Genomic DNA, 20,600 nt, shown 5'->3' with positions numbered 1-20,600 from the left:
AAAGTTTGTAAGTTACAGAACACCACTGCAATATTCTCCCATACCTTTCCCCCATTCTCCTAGCCCCTGCAACCTATGCTTAAAGGCTTCACTAAATCTTGAGTATTTAATTATCTGTTGAGGGTTCTTCAGAAATTAACCTAATTTTGATAGCTCTTGGTCAACATGAGAGGTGAGCTGATTATATGCAGTTAAGGATTCAAGGTAATTAAGTTGGGATCCTCTCCCTTCCTCCTATATCTAATTGGCTGACTCTCTGACCTCCCTCAGCTCTTGGGTCTTTACACAAAAGCCACCTTCTCAGCAAGGCCTTTCTTGACCACCCTTTGATAAAACACAATTCCTCTTCCGCAAATGCCCAGCATTTTTTTTAGATCTCCTCCCTACTTTATCTTTCTCATTAGTACTTATCAGGCTCTGATTTGTATTATATATTTATTATATTATATTATATTATATTATATTATATTATATTATGTATACTTCTGCACCATCTCTCAGGATAAATGTTCCACGAGGGCTACGATTCTGGTGACAGTGTATCCTCAGCGCCTATAACAATGCCTGGCAGGCATCATAGCCTCAATAAATACTTGCTAAGTGAATGAACAAGAAGTGTGAGATGTCAATGATCAACAAAAAATAAAATTTTACATGAAGTTCTTTCCATAAGATACTTATACTTTAGAGGATGGAAAGAAACGATCAGGGTGAGTTTTAGTCAGGTCCAGAGGGAACAATTTCCCAGACAAGTGAAGAGCACTTACATTATGGTAGCTTGAGATTCATCCAGGCAAGGAAGGTTCTTATCTATATAATTAAAATATGTCAAAGAGCCACCATTTCTTCAGAAGTACTTTACCTACTATAGTGCCTATATGCACAAAACACTCAATAAAAATTGGTGATAATGCCAATCCTGTAAACTGTGTGTAGGTGCATATGAAATTTAGTAGTCAATTTGTGATAGTCAAAGAAAATTTACAACAGTGAACTTGGTAAAGGGCTGAGCACAACAATCCAAGTGCACCTTCCAAAATCTTCTCTAAATTCAGACTGACGTGATTTCTGTATCTAATGGAAGACATCACATATTTTGCAGACTTGAATACATTTTCTCTATTACTGAATGATAGGTATAGTTCAGCTTAGTAACTAGTATCCAGCCACTTACTATGTGTCTCATAAAATGAAAAGTTTGTCACTATGGTGAGAGACATTCAAAAACCTTTGTGTACCAAATGGCCAGAAACTGCTGTATGGGAGATGTGGAACCACGATGAGGGAGATTTCAGCAGAGGGTAACTACAGTATTCAACCAAGAAATGGAAAATACACATCTCGGGGCACCTGGGTGGCTCAGTCAGTTAAGCATCTGACTTCAGCTCAGGTCATGATCTCACAGCTTGTGGGTTCGAGCCCCATGCCAGCCTCTGTGCTGACAGCTCAGAGCCTGGAGCCTGCTTCAGATTCTGTGAATCCCTCTCTATCTCTGCCCCTCCCCTGCTCACACTCTGTCTCTGTCTCTCAAAAAATAAACATTAAAAGAAAAAATTTTTTTAAATAAAAGAAAAATACACATCCCTTAGGAAGAGTTATTTGTGCATGGTTCACTCCACCACCTATAATGTTCCTAAATCCAGTGACAAAATACCATGAGAATAGCAGTATCTGCCCACAAGCCACTGATCTCTGCCAACATAAGAGACCCTTATTCTAATATAGACAGAACTTATTCAGGCAGGCAAGTCTCCCAGATACTATCCAGGAAAACAGACTGACCTCTGAGCTTCCCGGTCATCTTTAGGGTTGTAATTAGAAAGGCAGTCCAAGATGAAAATCTGGCCCCATTCAGTGCATTCATTCAGGGCTGTCAGCAGCTTATTAATGTTCTGTGGGTTCAGATCGAGTAGGTTGCTGTTTGGGTGAGATTCACTGATTTCAGATAATGCTGCTACAGCATTAGCCACCACCTGGGAAAGAAACAGACATGACCTTGATTTACCAAGAACAGTACAATTATAAATAAATAATCTTCTCTGGACCACTTCATAGATCTCAACTCATAACCATTCCTGAACATTTTACCCAGTCAGCTAGAAACAGATAGACTGCTTTCAAAACATATTATACCACCAATGATGGTATATAGAGCTTCTTAGTGGTCAGGAACCCAGAATAAAAACAATTCACGTATTAGCAGTCACACAAGTCACACATGATTTACTGTTAGAACATTAACAATTTCAATAGTATTCAACACTACCAATACAATCAAGACATATGAACAGTTATAAGATCAATGAAGTTTAAATACAAAACATGTACATTAAGCAGGCAACGGACAGAAAAATCTAGGCTAATTATAGAGCTGTATGGGTATGCATGTAAGGGGGAGTGGAGAGGTGATACTGTCAATCATATCATGAGTCTCAGAGTAAGAAATTATGGGCTTGAAACCCTAGTTCACTATTGATCATGTCTGGAGATGTTCCTCATCTGAAAATTGGGGATAATTTAATCCACCTCACAGATTAGTTTTAGTTTGAGGCTCAATCAGATGATATATGATATACATATGTGCTTTCTATAAAGCCTTATGCAAATTTAAGGTGGTACTATTACCATAACTCTTCAAGACTAAGTTGCACAGTTTTTCACATCAACATCTCTGAAACTAAGATGCATTTAATAACCAAAAGCATGTTAGTTTAATAGGAAATACATTTCTTTCTAGGTAATACAAAAAATAGCACATCTTATAATCAATGCCATCTCAGACTCAAAGAAATATGGTGCCTCAAATGTAACCTTTTCAGGCAGTATGACATATGAAAAATTGCTACCAAATATAAGAAAGTACACTTGTATCCTGACTTACAGATCTGGGAATCCATACTAGTTTCAAGAAAAAAAAAGTGAACCTTTATCAAAATTACAGATTATTCCTGATATAATAAGTCTACAGCCAGTGAATATTTAAAGTATTTTAAAAATTGCAAAAACATACAAAAATAAAAACACACAAGAAACTATACTATGGCCCTATACAAGTGAATTTAAAACCACACTTTAAAAAAAAATTTTTTTTAATGTTTGTTTATTTTTGAGAGAGAGAATGCAAACAGGTGAGGGGCATAGACAGAGGGACACACAGAATCTGAAGCAGGCTCTAGGCTCTGAGCTGTCAGCACAGAGCCCGATGTAGGGCTCAAATTCAAGAAACACGAGATCATGACCTGAGCCAAAGTCGGATGCTCAACTGATGTAGACACCCAGGCGCTCCTAAAACCACATTTTTAAAAAGTAATCTGTATGGCCAACGTGGGGCTCAAACTCACAATCCTGAGATCAAGAGTTGCATGCTCTACCAACAGAGCCAGCCAGGCACCCCTATAACCCCATTTTTCAGTGAGGCTCCCAGGTGTTACTAAAAACAAGCAAGGTAAAGACTGAATCCAAATATTCTCTAAGTATCAATGAGATAAGAGATAGCAGCTTCAGTCATATATATTAAAATTGTTCAAACGTCAACTCATTCATAGTTCTCACTTAAGTCCCTTGTTAAAAGCTTAAGAAACTAAGAGTTGTATCCTTTTGCCAGCAAAAAAAAAGGGGAGAGGCAGAGAGACAGAATCCCAAGCAGGCTCCATGCCATCAGTGCAGAGGCCAATGCGGGGCTCAAACCCACGAACTGTGAGATCATGTCTTGAGCCGAGATCAAGAGTCAGACGCTGAACTATGCCCCTCAGCTATTGATTTTACCATCCACCTTATCTGAGTAGTTTGCGGGCTATCCCAGCATTTATCCTAGAATATAAATGTCTACACAACATGATTTTTTAATCACATAACGTAAGTCTGACAACATTCATAATTACATAAAAGGTATGATGCCATGAATGGAATCCTCTTCAGCTATAATTTAGTGATTACAAAATTCCAAGATGAAAAATCAAAGGCTCACTTGTAAGTATGATTATGGATATGATATGATTTTACTGCTATTAAGACAAATCAGGAAGAATTGTCTAGTCCACATACCACATGGTAGCAGGTATGAAGTTCTTTTCTGACTTAATTTTTGTCTGCTATCATCAAGCATGGGATTTAGGGAAAAACAAAAGGCATGAAGAGTGAAATACTAATCCTCTCCATCATCTCAGGTGCTGTACATGCAGGGAAAAGAGATTTCCCATGTATTCTACACTTGGATTGACATTATATTATAAAGGATCAAAATGTCATATCAGAAGACCAAATGCCTGTTTTCAAATTGTTACTGACAACACATGCCCAATCTTGGTTACCAGCTGTCTAAGATAAGATGTCCTACCACAATTTACCATTTTTGCTATTAAATCCTTTTGAAGTTAGAAAAATTACATGTTAAATATAAAGTCTGTTAACAGGAAATGTAGAAAAAGAAAAGGTCAGAATTTAGGGAATCAAAAAAAGCAATGGAGGAAAGAGAACAGAAGGATGCTGAACAGATCGAACAATTAGAATTCCCCTGTCATTATCATAGGCAATTGGAAATTAAACCAAGTGTATAATGCGGCTAATGAAGTATATGTTCTGGTGGCAAAATAAGGCAATTTCCACTCATTATCACATTAAAACAAAAAAGGAAATAGGGAAAAGTAAATCTCATTAAAAGATCCAGAGAGACCAGATTATAGGATTACATTTAGAAAGGCCTGCATTGAGAAAAGAGATTACTGCCGAACAGTCACTGAGCCAATGGCCAACTAGAGAAAAATGCATCCCCAATAACAAAATTCCACAGTTCCTCTAAAACTTCTCCAAGTTCCTCTGTTCTGTCTTTCCACTCTCAACTCCTAATCTTCACAGGCTGTTATGATTTCAGAAACATACTACGGTGGGCCTGTAGGGACTGAGTAGTAGTCTTCTGGTCGTTAAGCCACATTTCTCCCACTCTAAAGGAAATTTAAGCTAGTCACACCAACTCTAAAGTAGACAGAGAAAAAAGACTGACTTCAGGACAGCAGCTGGGTGGTTACAGTAACAGGACAATTCACTTGTTGATGTTTATACTCTGCTTGTTTGGAATTTTGTACTATTTACACAGCACATATATTGTCTATTTGTAAAAATAAACTTTAAAAATAACAGATTAGAATTTAAGATCTACTTCCTCTTTCCAGAAAGACTTCTCCAAACAGTAATTCAACATAATAAAGAAAAAAAATCTAACCCTTGGAGTAACTGCCTTAATATACCCATTTTTAAAACAAAGGTTAGGGGGCGCCTGGGTGGCTCAGTCGGTTAAGCGTCCAACTTCGGCTCAGGTCATGATCTTGCAGTCCGTGAGTTCAAGCCTCGCGTCAGGCTCTGTGCTGACTGCTCAGAGCCTGGAGCCTGTTTCAGATTCTGTGTCTCCCTCTCTCTCTGACCCTCCCCCGTTCATGCTCTGTCTCAAAAATAAATAAACGTTAAACAAAACAAAAAAAAACAAAACAAAAAAACCCCCAAAGGTTAGGTCTCTTTCACTTGAACTATCACTTTGAATTTGAACTAAGACTAACATGCATAATATTTCTCCCCTGGAAAACTGGCACTTCTCTTAGGAAACATGCCAGGAAGAGAACAGCCTTTTAACTATAATCTTAAAAAAAACTACAGTTCCCAAAAAAGAAAGGAGTTTCTTTTTTTTTCCTTTATATTTTTTTAAGATTTTATTTTTAAGTAATCTCTACACCCAACATGGGGCTTGAACTCACAACCCTGAGATCAAGAGTTGCATGCTCCGCCAACTGAACCAGCGAGACAACCTAGAAAGGAATTTCTAAAGCTTTGCTTTAAAAATATAAATAGGGTTCCTTAAATGAGTTTTCTCAGTACATTAGTGGATTCATAAAAAGTTGGCATATAGGTTACAAAGGAACACATACATAGTGTAAAAAAATTTTTTTATTCATCTTGCCTCCCAATTATGGTGTTTCTTGGGATGACTGCAACTAAACACTTCTCCCTACCCCACCCCCTAATGTAATGTGTATACTTTATACAGATATTAAACACAAACATCCATATACACATTTATATACAAAATATATAGATACATATAAAATCACACTCCATACTAGACACATCTTTCTCTGCCTTAACTACAGACTTCTCTTCAGTGTGACAGTTCCTTATGGACCCTTGCAGCCAGCGGAGCTTTTTTTAAGGTAAGCAAATTGTGTTTTAACTTACTTTATACCATACCTAATAGAGAAGGCTGCGCAAAGAGAAAAAAAGACAGTAACTACTGAAATGTTTTGAGCACTTACTATGTGCCATTAATCCTCACAGCAACTCTGAGGTAGTAGCTATCAAAATCCACCTATTACAGATAAGGAAACAGGCTTTAAAAATGAATTTATAAATCAATTTAGAGAAGTTAGTGACTTGTTTAGTTGACACAGCTAGCAAGGGATAGTGCTCGAATATGAACTCAAGGTTTGTGTCTGCTTCCAGTTTCTGAGTAATAATCACTCTGCGTTCAGCATTTGCAGAATTTCCAGGAGCTGTGAACTTCAGCTAGGAGAAATGGAAAGAAACATCAGAGGTGGGGGAGGATAATACAATCAAAGCATTATGTCCAGGCAAAGGTGACATGCCTTTATACAAGGAGGTTTATACAAGGAGAAAAATGTATTCTTCTACTTCATATATTTCAGAGATAATCATATCCTGACAGCACTTAAAGAGGCAGGATTTACTATCCAGCTATAAAATCTGATTTATAAGCTACCCCTATCTGATATGCATCAATTATAAGGACATAAATTTGACCTCATTATTTTTTTTTAAAAGGAGCAAGCTAGAGCTGCAGGTAGGGTTAAAATAAAAATGATCCTGTAAAAAAAGAAATCTAGAAGGGAAATCCAGATCTCCTGTGGGACTGGAGTGTCACAGACAGAAGCTCCTTTATGAGAAATCTCTCACACATGTCCCTGTCCCTTTGTATGACTTTCATCCTGCACTTTCATTTCCATAGCCTCAGAACCCAAGAAAGACATCACTTTCCAGTACCGTGACTTCTCCCTATTAACTCAAATACTATTTAGAGGACTTCCATTTCCAGCAATGACCTTCAAGGTCATATACTCTCTATCCAGATTTATACTTCAGTTTTCCTGTTCAATTTACAACCCTTTTGGTTGGTGCCCCTGAAGACTGAATCAAGTAACTGACCAAAATCTATTATGCTGAAATATACATAATCTTGCTTTCTCCTTTATAGAGTTGCTTCAACTGACATGTGAAAGCACAAGGCAACATGTATTTCTTCCAAGCATGTTTCAGTCCTGATCATCTCCTTAAGGACACAACGACTATGTGGTACCAGTTAATTTTTTCCCCCTCACATAAGTAAAACTTAGAGCTCATACTTTTACCCAACACACTGTCCAGAATGCCAATAGATAATATGCCAACTATATTACATCCTAAAATGTGCCATTTTTCCCCCTTCATCTTCCCATGAATAAGGAACTTGAGTCAACACGTCTGCCTGGTTGAGTCAACACAGCTCATGATGACAAGGAAGTCTGTATACATGGTAACAATTAAGATTCACAAATAAGACTCAATAGAATTCATTACTTAAAGTGGCTTAAGATATGGTCTGACAAAATGCAAATATTCTCACATCACAAATAGGTATCTACAAATAGACAAAAGGCACTCCTAACAATCAGGGTTAGTGGGCCCACAGACCCTGAAATTACACTAGAGCAAGCTGCAACACAAACCAAAAATGTATGACCATACCAGTTATCTCCCTATGAGAACAAAGTAACCCCCTGCTACATTAAAAGCCTTGAGATCATCCTGAAGGGAACACTGAGAAAGGAAGAGCTGTGATCTTTCAGTATTACTATGTACAACAGATCCACTTTTCAAGAAGTTGCTGATGAACTGCTTTAAAGGGATTTCCTGGAAAAATTAACTTTTAAAAGTAATTCTGCAATGGTGTAGTAAGTAACACTGTAAACAGACCTAGCTTCGTTTGTGGGTAAGCTGCCCCCAGAATTACCCTAAAAACAATGTCTGCTTTTAAATAAATAACATATACAAAAGAACTAAATCGTTTAAGAATAAATGTGCAATTGAAAAATCAACCCCTTTAAACTTATTAATCTCCAGCAGCACAGTGACTATACAATATGGACCATAAATGGCAGTTATATTATGGAGGGCTCTCTCTGCCAGATTCAGGATTAAGGGCTCTGCAAGCTCTCTCTCCTTAATGTTCACAACAACCCTACGAGAAAAATTTTATTTATCACCTCTACTATGTAGATGAGGATGGAAAGAAGTCCAGGGAGCCAAGAAATGATAGAACCAGCATACAAATCCAAGTCTGTCTGGCTCAAGAGTCTGAGTCTTAACCACTATGCTACCCAGTACTGGGGGGAGGAAAAGATACCATTTCATAATTACAAAGCACTTTTCTGTTTTTGAGACACTTTCATACAGAGTGAGTCAACTCTTTATAAAAAGAAGTGATTAAATACAATTTGGTATTTTGGATTGAATCCTAGAATAGCAAAAGGACATTTGTGTTGAAACAGGTGAAATTCAAATAAAATCTGTACTTTAGTTAATAATAACGTACCAATGCTAATTTCTTAGTTATGACAAATGTGCCATGGTTATGTAAGGTGTTAACATTAAGTGAAAGTGACTGAAGAGTATATGAGAACTTTCTGTACTATCTTTGCAACTTTTCTGTTATTCTAAAATTATCCCCCCTAAATGAGCTTATTAAAAAAAAAAAAGGAAGAAGAAGAAGAAGAAGAAGAACAACAACAACAACAACAACAACTCAGGGGTACTTGAATGGCTCAGTTGGTTAAGGGTCCTACTCGTGATTTTGGCTCAGGTTATGATCTCACAGTTGTGACATCAGGCTCTGCATGAAGCCTGGTTGGGTTTCTCTCTCCCTCCCTCAAAATAAATAAACTTAAAAAAAATGTAAAAAGAATAAAAAAATAACCTATAAGTTAGTAACAACTGATAGAAAACTGATTTAAAAAGAAGTGAGAATCACAGAAAGATTTCCAGAGTTTATTACACAGGAAACAAAAATCATTTACTTCCCCTATAAGCAGAGACAGAACAACACTCAGATCAACCAGTGGGAGATTCAAGAGCTGGGCAATCGGCCTTATATCAAAGCAGCCTCTAATGATTCTACTTACTCCATTCCTTCAGAAATTGCTCCTCTTTTGGTACCAAATATAACATTACTCACATGGGGAACCCAGACAGACTGAACATATTACCTCCCACATTACTCTTATTAAGTGCCTACCACCTACAGGCACTCTCACATGCACCTAAAATTCTACCAGCTCCGGAACTCCTTTATGGACTTTTAGCACGAAGAACATTATGTATTTCTCATTTTACTTACGTATGAAATTGTACTTTAAAACTCTACTTATTAATATACATTTAGGGATAACAGAAATCATAGAAAATACTAAATTAAGTGAAGTCATGAAGTTTTTCTATGTGCTCTTGACTGATCTTTGAAAGACAACATAGCCCACAAGGGCATCATTTATATTCTGATAAAAATCCTCAAATTTACAAAGTGATCTAGAGACTTGAGTTTTTCAATACGTACCATCTCAGACTGACTGACAACAAACCACAACTTTCTAAGGCCTAAATAGAAATTATCATAATCAGAAAGTATGCAATGTTAGGTCTGTTCCTCAATAGCTACAGTTTTATTAAATATTTGCTATATATCAGGCATTATTTAAAATTTTTTGATGTTTTTTTAAATAAAACTTTAATGTTTATTTTTGAGAGAGAGAGAGAGAGAGAGCGCGCGCGCGCACGCATGAGTAGGCAAGGAGCAGAGAGAGAGGGAGACACAGAATCTGAAGCAGGCTCTAGGCTCTGAGCTGTCAGCACAGTGCCCGACACAGGGCTCAAACTCAGGAACCAAACTGTGAGATCCTGACCTGAACTGCAGTCCGATGCTTAACTGACTGAGCCACCTAGGCGCCCCTACTGTTCATTTTTGGGAGAGAATGAGAGAGTGAGAGTAAGAGAGTGTGCACAAGTGGGGGAGGGGCAGAGAGAGGGAGACAGAGGATCACAAATGGGCTCTGCACTGACAGCAGAGAGCCTAATGCGGGGCTCGAACTCACAAAACTTGAGATCAAGATTTGAGCCGATGAGCCACCCAGGTGCCCCAGGCATTATTTAACTTTTTAAATTATTCCTTCATATTCAAAATAATTGGGTAAAATAAGCATTATTACCTTTTTAAAGACAAGGAAACTGAAGCTCATTTTAAATAACTTGTTAAAGGCAACATTTTTATTAAGCAGCCACACCAGGACTCAAAACAGCAGCCACTCTGGCCCTACGTGGTTATATGCTATTTCTATTACTTCTATAATCCAAATTTTTGCAAACTTAGCACTACTGACATTTGGGGATGAATAACTGGTTGCTCTAGGGGGCTGTCCTGTACACTGCAGGATGTCTGAAGTAGCCCTGGACTCTACCCACTCGATACTAGCAACATCCCTCCGGTTAGCTGTGACAACGAAAAGTGCCCTAGATATTGCCAAATGTACCCTGGGGAGCAAAATCGCTCCCAGTTGAGATCCACTGCCATAATACCATGCTGCTTCTACATGCTGGTGATGGTCACCAAAAAGACGTGACTGCCTTTTGACCTGTGAGCTGGCACCGGATCATTGGAGGCTTCTCATCCTATGTCGATCCTTGGAATGTGGGTTCTGTTTGTCTTTCACTTGCATGGTATATGTGAATGAACCCAGTTAAAGCCTCTTTATAAAATTTTTATAAGGCCTCTTTATAAGATAGCTTTCTAGAATAATTTCTAATTAAAAGAAGATAACTGGTTTGTTTATTTATTTATTTAGAGAGACAGAGACATTGTGAACAGGGGAAGAGGACAGAGAAGGGGAGAGAAAGAGAGAATCCCAAGCAGGCTCCACACTGTCAACACAGAGCCTGATGCAGGGCTCGAACTCACCAAACTGTGAGATCACGACCTGAGCCAAAACTGAAAGTCAGACATTTAACTGACCAAGCCACCCAGGTGCCCCAAGATGCTAGCAGTTTTAACCAGAACCTTTGCTAAAGGCTATTCTGGGCCAAGCTGAGGCTATTCTGAGAACAGACTGCTCGTGCAGAACACTCATCAAACAGAAATAGGTTTCCTACTTATTCAGTAATTTGTGCTTTGGCAGAGAGGACAGAGCAGAGGGAAGTGGGGCTTCCCAGGGCAGCTCTCAGGGTGACTGATGGAAGCAGAATGGAGAAGGTTTAGAAGACATTAAAGGGGCAAAGTCCTAAGCCAACGGGACTCAGGAGAGCCGAGTTCACAAACAAAAGCAACCATGCGATGGGGTTGTTGGGAGTCTCAGGAGTGGCAGACTCTAGCATGAACATGCTAACTAAAGTCAGAGTATCTCAAATGCCTTGGAGGAAAAAATAAAAACCATAGTAAAGGAGGGAAAATCCTAATGTACGGGAAAAAAGCTACAAAACAATCACTATCACCCAAAAGTGCATTTTTTTCTTGTAAATATACATTTGGTGGAAATTCTAAAAATTCTGACATCTGTGGGCGCACCTGGGTGGCTCAGTCGGTTGAGCACCTGACTTCGGCTCAGGTCATGATTTGTGAGTTCAAGCCACATGTTGGGCTCTGTGCTGACAGCTCAAAGCCTGGAGCCTGCTTCGGCTTCTGTGTCTCCTTCTCTCTCTGCCCCTCCCCCACTTGTGCTCTGTCTCTCTCTGCCTCTCAAAAATAAAATAAAATGTAAAAAATAAAATAAAATAAAATAAAATAAGATAAAATAATAAAATAAAATAAAATAATTCTGACATCTGTGAAGAAGTCATGGGAGCTATTCTCCTGTAGCTCCAAAGTGGTTGCTCATTCTGAATACAGGTTTGCTTTCAAAATAATGAATAAAATCTGCATCTGAAAATAAGTTTGGCTCTAATTCTCTCAGAAAAGGCTGTACTATATGAGTTTGTACAGCTATCAACGGCACCAGGACCTTTTAAGTTAATATTGTAGCAATAACGTTAACCCTGTCTAATGTCTATTTCATACTTACAGGAGCAGCAGCCATCATTCTCATGAGCTCCCATAAGCCAAGCACTTGAATATGTGTTTTTTATTTAATTTTTTTTAATGTTTATTTATTTTTGAGAGGGAGAGAGACAGAACGTGAGCAGAGGAGGGGCAAAGAGAGAGGGAGACACAGAATCTGAAGTAGGCTCCAGGCTCTGAGCTGTCTGCACGGAGCCTGACGCGGGGCTCAAACTCATGAACCGTGAGATCATGACCTGAGCTGAAGTTGGACGCTTAAGCAACTGAGCCACCCAGGTGCCCCTTGAATACGCACTTTTTATACCACAGCTCAATAAATACTCCTAACACCTTTCTACAATGGCGCCCCTCATTCAACAGAAGAAGAAACTCAGTGACGTTGAGCTAGAATTTAAGAGAATTTTTTTACTTCAAAGTCTGTCTTTTCTCTTTCAAATAGTATTTCACTGAAAGTCTGCTTTAACTGTTATAAATGGGATAACTATAGGAAAAGGAAGTGCGTGTGATCCCCCCCAGAAAGACAAGAAATGAAAACAAATCTATTAGTTGCAGCAAGGTACCCTACTCCCAGGAATGAGCTTGGAAATCAACATAACCCCAAAAGTATTCAGATCTTGATCAACATTTTACTCTCCGATTTCAAAGTCATTTCTGCAGGTGCTTTCACCTTTAGGATGCCCTTCTGAAGTGAGCTATAAGAAAATTACTAAAGCAGAACCCCCTGGAAACGTTAATTTTTTTTTTTTTTTGGCAAGAGATTCTAGTATTTTCTGGTGCAGTGCTGCCACCGTGTGGAACAACTTCTGAAACAGTGCAACAAAATACCCTCCAGAGCAGAAGAGGACTCAAGCATCAGAGTAAGGAGCTTGAGAGGATTTCCACAGTAAAACAGGTCTCAGATAATTAAAGGCCTCCATATATTCAAAATTTTAACCATTTTGAAACAATAAAACAGTTCTAAATGTGTACGTGTGAATACACACATTTAAATTCTATTGTAGACCTACCTCTATGAAGACAGTGACCAATAACGGGTATTGGGACTCAGAACTAGGTTAGAATCCTGGCTATATTAGCACTAGCTGTAGGACTCTGGGATAATTTCCTGAGTGCACACTTCTTGATCTCAACATGGAATAACCTCTACTGCATTGGGAAGATAAGAGAACGAAGCAATAAATCGTAAGTAAAAGCATGTATCTGGCATAGAATGCATTTAAGTTTAAATTTCCCTTTTCCTAAGAACGTATGGTCATCAGAATCCTTTGGAATCTCTCAGATGTTTGAGCTATTAAACCTTACATTCATGTATTCACCTGTTTCCTATCAACAGTATTTGACCCAGCTGATAAAAAAGGAAAATCAGTGGTCTAAATGCCGGTTGTAATACTTTTTGGCAAAAAGCAGGACATCGATTGAGATGAAAAGTATGGGTTCGAGATCAAAGGTAGGCATGTGTGTCTGTTGGCTATCTTAACACAAACTTTTCAGTTCTTCACTAAAACAAGCATGAAGAGCTCAAAAAATGATTTGAATAAGAGTATGTAAAACAAGACCAGAACAAGAGTAAGGCAAGTAAGGCGCAAGCTTAAGGAGACACTCCACTTTCAGGCTTCTGCAGGTATGGAGTTGGCACCTGAATGTGAGTACCATTTTAAATTTTGCACCCTGTGAGCCTTGCTAGCACTCCATTGAACAATATCAAGGGAAAAGTTCTGCTACTGAGAAATGTGACGAGAATCAAAAAGATTTTCTATTTAGAGAGCAATAGGTCCAATGATAATTAATGCTGACACCTGCTCTAGGAAAATCGGCAATAAAGACACAGTAAACAAAAGTGGCTCCTGAAAGTTTCTCAAAATCTACCAGGTGACCTTAAATTTTCTCTAAAAGTTTCCTCAAAGGTAACTTGTGAAAATCCCCTGAAATCACCTCCTGATAACCTGTAGTAAAAACAGATTAGGAAATTTTATTAAGAGTATTATAGTTTAATATAATGTTATATTAAATTCAAACAGAGACCCACTGATGTGTTGCCTGTTTATATTACTTATATAGGTAGGTATGGCATGGGGGAAAACAGGTAAAACAAGCCTAGCACATGCTGATAATTACCGAATCTGATGATGGTAAATGGATTCATTTCACTTATCTCATTTTCATTTAGTCACTTTAATTTTGAATATGTTTGAAAATTCCCATAATATAAAGTATAAATAAATAAATAAATGGCATACATGTTACTTGAGAGTAGGATCTGGCCAAAACCAGCCCTTCCTCCATAATGAAAACTTAAAATAAGTTAAATTAGGCTTGTTCCAGAATCATTCCACCCTCTCAACTGATCTGGATAAAGTTTTAAGTTCTAAGTGCTTGGGTACAAAAAAAAGAAAAGAGCAGAAAAAAGAAAAAGCAAACCTTTACTAAACCATCAGTTACTCCCTATCCCTGATCATCTAATTTTGTACGTTCTACTTTGAAGAATTTACATTAGTGTAAAAATGCCTTTTTCTCCCCAAAATGGAATTGCCTAAATGAGTTAGAATTCATTTTCACCTCACTCCACTCCACATTCCTAGTCCCACTATTTAACAAGTGTCCATGAGTGCACAATACCCTATTCATCTGGATGCCCGAAATTGGGAGCATGGAAGCCAAATACTTTTCATCTTCTCATTTGTCCTCAGGTAGAAAATTTCCAGTACAGCTGTTCAGAGTAACAGTGATTCAGAAACAACACTAAAATACAACTTAGGACCAACTACACAGTCTATAACATAGATACTAATGCCTTGTAAATTTCTTCTTCCTTTTTTTTTTTTTTTTAAAACTTATTTGACAGAGAGACAGCACACATGCAGGACAGGGGCAGAGAGAATCCCAAGCAGGCTCTGAACTGTCAGCGCAGGGCCTAACATGGGGCTCAAACCCATGAACCGTGATATCACATGACCTGAGCCAAAATCAAGAGCTGGACGCTCAACCAACTGAGGCACCCAGACACCCCTATAAATTTCTTCCTGTATGGAATAAAAAAAAGCGGGGGAGAAGTCACATGATCTTACTTGAGGTGGAAAAAAGGAAAGGCTGAATCTTCTTACTGATGGTGACATCCTATCAGAAGTCATAGTTTAAGCACATCCATATCTGCACCCAAAAAGTGGGGCTTGCTTCATCCTTTGACCTTGATACTAAACTTGAAGAAGAATAAACAGAAGCCAAGGCTATTCAAAGAATAAGATGAACCAAATGAAATATCAAAGCAGAGATCTGAGTGGGTAATTTGCAAGTGAGAGGCAATGTCTATTTCAAGGCAAATTCCAGAAAGTTCAACAACAAGAAAAGTATTCAAAGGTTACTCATTTGATTAACTCACAATTATTCACCTCTAAGTAAATATTGTATTAGGCAAAAAGGGGAGAAAAGGTGGCCATATTCCTTCATCTTCTCAGCAATGATACTTTGACCAATCATTGAATTCAAATGAGCTCCAGTTACCAGCAGAGTCAACATACCACTTGGGACTTTCTCCCCTTCATTATATGGACAAAGTTAAAAATGTTAATATGAGAGGGGTGCCTGGGTGGCGCAGTCGGTTAAGCGTCCGACTTCAGCCAGGTCACGATCTCGCGATCCGTGAGTTCGAGCCCCACGTCAGGCTCTGTGCTGACAGCTCAGAGCCTGGAGCCTGCTTTGGATTCTGTGTCTCCCTCTCTCTCTGCCCCTCCCCCATTCATGCTCTGTCTCTCTCTGTCCCAAAAATAAATAAACGTTGAAAAAAAAAAAATTAAGAAAAAAAAATGTTAATATGAGAAATAAAAGTACTCCAAACTTTAAGGTGTTAAGTTGTTTTCCAGCTCCTAAATGTTTAAAGTTTTTTTTTTGGTTAAGTTTATTTATTTATTTATTTATTGAGAGAGAGAGAGAGAGAGAGAGAGAGAGAGAGAGAAAGAGAACGCATGCACAAACAAGCATAAGCGTGGGAGGGGCAGATAGAGAGGGAAAGAATCCCAAGCAGGCTCTGCACCATCAGCACAGAGTCTGATGTGGGGCTCGAGCTCACCAACCTGTGAGATCATGACCTGAGCTGAAACCAAGAGTCTGACGCTCAACCGACTGAGCCACCCAGGCACTCCTAGCTACCAAATGTTTAAAACGTTAGTTGTCAAAAGAGAATCTTGTCCTAGAATTTTCCTGTAGAAGAATGCATAAAAATCACTAAGCAATAAATAGAACTTTGTTTCTATTGCCACACTGCTAGAAAAGACCACAAACATCTGAAGAAATCATCTTTAAAAAACTGCTATCAATTTAAGGTAAAATCCTCTTAAAAAAATGATGAAAGAACCGGTTGCTGAGCAAATACAGGGATAGGTATGATGCAAAGGTTTGCTTTAAGACCCTAGTATTTTAGTAGTTGGTTTTCACCTCAGAAACACCTACAGTGTGAGACAGATAATCTGAGGGACACACAGAATTCATACTTCCCATAGCTAACCTAGGTTTCAATGTCCCAAACATAAGATTTGTTTTAAACATGCTTTTTTAAAAGGGACCCATTTTAAGCACTATTCTCTTTATAAAAGCAGAAGTTTGTTACCATTGGATTTGAATCTGCTATGAGATCCCGCAGAGAATCCAGAAATCCCTGATCCTCTACCATTTGGGCATTGATATCATGGAGTTTTGCCACACAGACTGCTGCTGTTTTCCGAACATAGGGATCTTCATCCTTCAAACACTTTCGGAGGGGCTCACACAGATATTCTGTAATCTTGTCCACCCGGATGCACCCCATGGTCCTGACTGCCAAGGCCCGAATGAGAGGATTAGGATCTTCACAGTCCTTTAAAAAAAAAAAAAAAAAAAAAAATCATTGACAACTGTAGGTGTACATGGTAACTAAAATAGTCTAGTTTATACAAACCACAAAAAAATATTTCCTTAATGTAAGCTTCCAGTTACATTCTATATCAGAACATAAATCATGCCATGCTATTGTTTCCTAAGTACAAATCTTACTTGCCTATTTAAGAGTTTAGCTTAGAAAATCATTTAATTGTTTTATAAACACAGTGAAGAAATGCCCAGAAGGGCAGCACCTTAGTGAGCTGGTAATACCATCCCCATGGCTATTAGTGGACCTGCCTTAACAACAGGAAAAAAATGAGGAATTGAAAAGATGTGTTCCACTCCAGAGCCAGTCTGCAAATATCAAGTAGGGAAAAAAGAGGTTGGGACTTTCTGGTGCCTACAGCCAAGAAAGCAAAGGAGAGAGAAACTGGTTTGGGCCTGCCCCAAGTTCCTGGAGTTAAGCAGCAGAGAGAGCCCTCCAAGATCCCAATTAACATACATTCTCTTTCTTTTTTTCCCCAAATGAGGGATTTATTTACTTATTTATTTTTAAGTGAACTCTACACCCAACATGGGGCTTGAACTCATGGACCCAAGTTCAAGAGTTGCATATTCTACCAACTGAGCCAGCCAGGCACTCCTACATTCTCCTTTATTAGCAAATGCTTCCAAATACAGTACAAATAGAATACTCCTTAAATTGCACTATGCTAAAAATTTTCTTTAAACATTCTAAACCTTGTATACACCAAAGTACAAAACAAGTAAACTAAATTGTCTTTCCAATGATGTAGTTCATAGTCCACCTATGAACCACCAGACAGAAAGAATGTTATGTTCTCTGATTTTGTACAATGTAGCTAAACACAGGTAAAGAACAAAAATTCCATAAGAAAGAAAGCATATAGTTTATTTTTCAGAACAGTTTAATAAAAGCTAATTTTAGAAATACTGTCTTTTTTTTAATGCAGACTAAATTCCCAACAAAGGGGAAAAAACAGCAAAAAACCATATATATATATATATAAAATATTAAAATATGTATTTCTTAATAGGTACAGCCTCATTATGTCCATCAAATCTAATGATAGGAAAACTATGACTGCATGTTCAATAATAAGAAATTCCTTAATGGTCAATTTTTTAAGATGTGAAAATTGTAGTTATGTTTAAAAAAGAGATCTTATTCTGACAAATGTAAGGATGAAATTATTTTTCATCTTTATCATGTTTGGGATTTACGTTAAAATTATCTAGTAGGAGAATGAGGAGGAGTCAGGAAAGCATGTATGGGAGAATAAATAAAACACGACTGGTCATGGGTTATTAACTACTGCAACTACAAGATGGGTAGGAATTTATAATACGATTTCCTCTACTTCATTATGTTTGAAAGTTTCCATAATAAAAAAATTAATCCAGTGTTAAGACCTATTAAGTAAGACAAAACAGAGGTAGTAGCTCCTGTGGTTTCTACTACTTCTAACTCATAAGCATAATTTTTACAAAGGGAAACTAGATAAAGCCCAGGTTACTGAAACTGCAATGATATACCTAAGCTTTGTCAGCCTGGGTAGGTAAAACATTAAGGCTTCTTCACTTGCTTTTCTTCTTCCATCTGGCAAGGACACCAAGACCAGCTAACTGAAAGCTCTCCATATGGTCTGAATTGGATGACAACTGCTGGCATAAAGAAGGCTTAAAAACATGACCATTCCTAGTCAGTGCCAGTACTTCTCCAGAGGCCCTCTTTTGGAACAGAGGTTGCTTATTTGCAATGCAGACACTAACTATATCAAGAAACACTTCTGAAAAGGTTACTTGAGACAGAAGAGACTGGTCTTGAGTCCCTGGGGGAAATGTTACCTTCACAAAGCTGTTGACAGCCATGATGGCCATGTCTGGCTGACTCTTGGCGTAGTTCATCAAATAAAGGTACACGAGCTTCTTTAATTCCAGATTGTCGGTTTGCATACAGTTCACTACATCTGGAAAGAGAGAGCTGAGAGGAGAAAAGAGAAAAGAAAAATGAAAAGATGTTGGTGTCAAGCCAATGGATAGAACCTGAAGAAATGGCCTTATTTTACAAAGTGATCTGATGCAAGGACAAATGTCCCCACGGTAATAATAATTATCTCACTGAGATCAATTTCTAAAGAAAATGTAACCCTGGGTCTCAAGAAAGTCTCTAAAAATAGAGTTTTTAAGAAACTTTTCATTACAAAAATTCCTAACAAATAGAAACAGCAGTATAATGAACCCAATATATCCATCACCCAGCTATAAACAAGTATTAATACATGTCCTCAATCCATTCTCCTTCCCTCCCTGTCCCTATCCCATCTAGTTGCTCTGGATTATTTTTAACGAAATCCTAGACATCATATAATTTCACATATAATATTTTAGGACATATCTTTTAGAAATGTTGCTTTTAATTTTTTTTTTTTTTTTTAACGTTTACTCCCTTTTTGAGAGACAGAGACAGAGTGTGAGCAGGGCAGGGGGCAGAGAGAGGGAGACACAGAATCCGAAGCAGGCTCCAGGCTCTGAGCTGTCAGCACAGAGCCCGACACGGGGCTTGAACTCACAAACTGTGAGATCATGACCTGAGCCGAAGTCAGACACTTAACCAACTGAGCCACCCAGGCACCCCTGGAATGTTGCTTTTAAAAAAACAGTCTTTATCACATATACAAATTAACAGTAATTCTACATATCAATTCATTGTAGGTTCAACGCACTATGGTTGCTATACTTTTTTTTTTTTTTTAATTTTTTTTTCAAGGTTTATTTATTTTTGGGACAGAGAGAGACAGAGCATGAACGGGGGAGGGGCAGAGAGAGAGGGAGACACAGAATCGGAAACAGGCTCCAGGCTCTGAGCCATCAGCCCCAGAGCCCGACGCGGGGCTCGAACTCACGGACCGCGAGATCGTGACCTGGCTGAAGTCGGACGCTTAACCGACTGCGCCACCCAGGCGCCCCGGTTGCTATACTTTTTAAATGTTCATATTCTTCTATCCTTGGCCAGTGAGAACTTACTCAGTTCGCTTCTGAGTCCCTGGGATGTGACCCTGTATTTCCACCAGTTTCCTTGCTTTCTGGTAGGACATGATGTTCCATCCAGGATCACTTGGTTCATTTCTAATCTTACAATTAAAATCAGTCATTTTTCTAAGACGTCCTGATTCCCTTCTAGTGGAATTTATTCTTTTTTTTTTTTTCTTTAGTTTATTTGAGAGAAAGAGCAAGCGAGCACGTGCAAGTGGGGAAGGGGCACAGAGAGAGGGAGAGAGAGAATCCCAAGCAGGCTCCATGTTGTCAGTGCAGAGCCCGACAAGAGGCTCGATCCCACGAACTGTTGAGATCATGACCTTAACCCCAAATCAAGAATCAGACGCTTAACCAACTGAGCGACTCAGGTGCCCCTATTTCTTTATTCTTAATATTACGTATTCAGACAATGAAAACGAGTCTCCTCAAATATAAAAGGAGTTTACACTTTTTCCAAGTTCAAGTCATTTCATGATTTACTACTTTCCTGTAAAGCCAAAGGAAAGTGGCATCATTAGTTTAGAAGGTGAGCTTATTGGATTTTAACGTATAA

At 38.3% G+C, this 20,600-nt stretch overlaps 1 protein-coding gene across 5 annotated transcripts in view; it reads right to left on the bottom strand.

Moving 5' to 3' along the window:
- The window catches only part of AP2B1 (adaptor related protein complex 2 subunit beta 1), a 128,371-nt gene that overhangs the window by 90,280 nt on the left and 17,491 nt on the right, over positions 1–20,600 (bottom strand). For all 5 annotated transcript variants that reach the window (XM_045490527.1, XM_045490528.1, XM_045490524.1 and 2 more), the window contains 3 exons: positions 18,857–18,992; positions 16,737–16,982; positions 1,783–1,973 (listed from right to left, as the gene is read on the bottom strand). In XM_045490527.1, coding sequence (XP_045346483.1) covers positions 1,783–1,973; positions 16,737–16,982; positions 18,857–18,992 — 573 coding nt within the window. The remainder of the gene's footprint in view (positions 1–1,782; positions 1,974–16,736; positions 16,983–18,856; positions 18,993–20,600) is intronic.

This window comes from Leopardus geoffroyi, chromosome E1 (assembly GCF_018350155.1).
Source record: "Leopardus geoffroyi isolate Oge1 chromosome E1, O.geoffroyi_Oge1_pat1.0, whole genome shotgun sequence".
Taxonomy (NCBI): Eukaryota; Metazoa; Chordata; class Mammalia; order Carnivora; family Felidae; genus Leopardus; species Leopardus geoffroyi.
The sequence above is the reverse complement of the archived record's forward strand: the minus strand, read 5'-3'. Positions and strand labels throughout refer to the sequence as shown.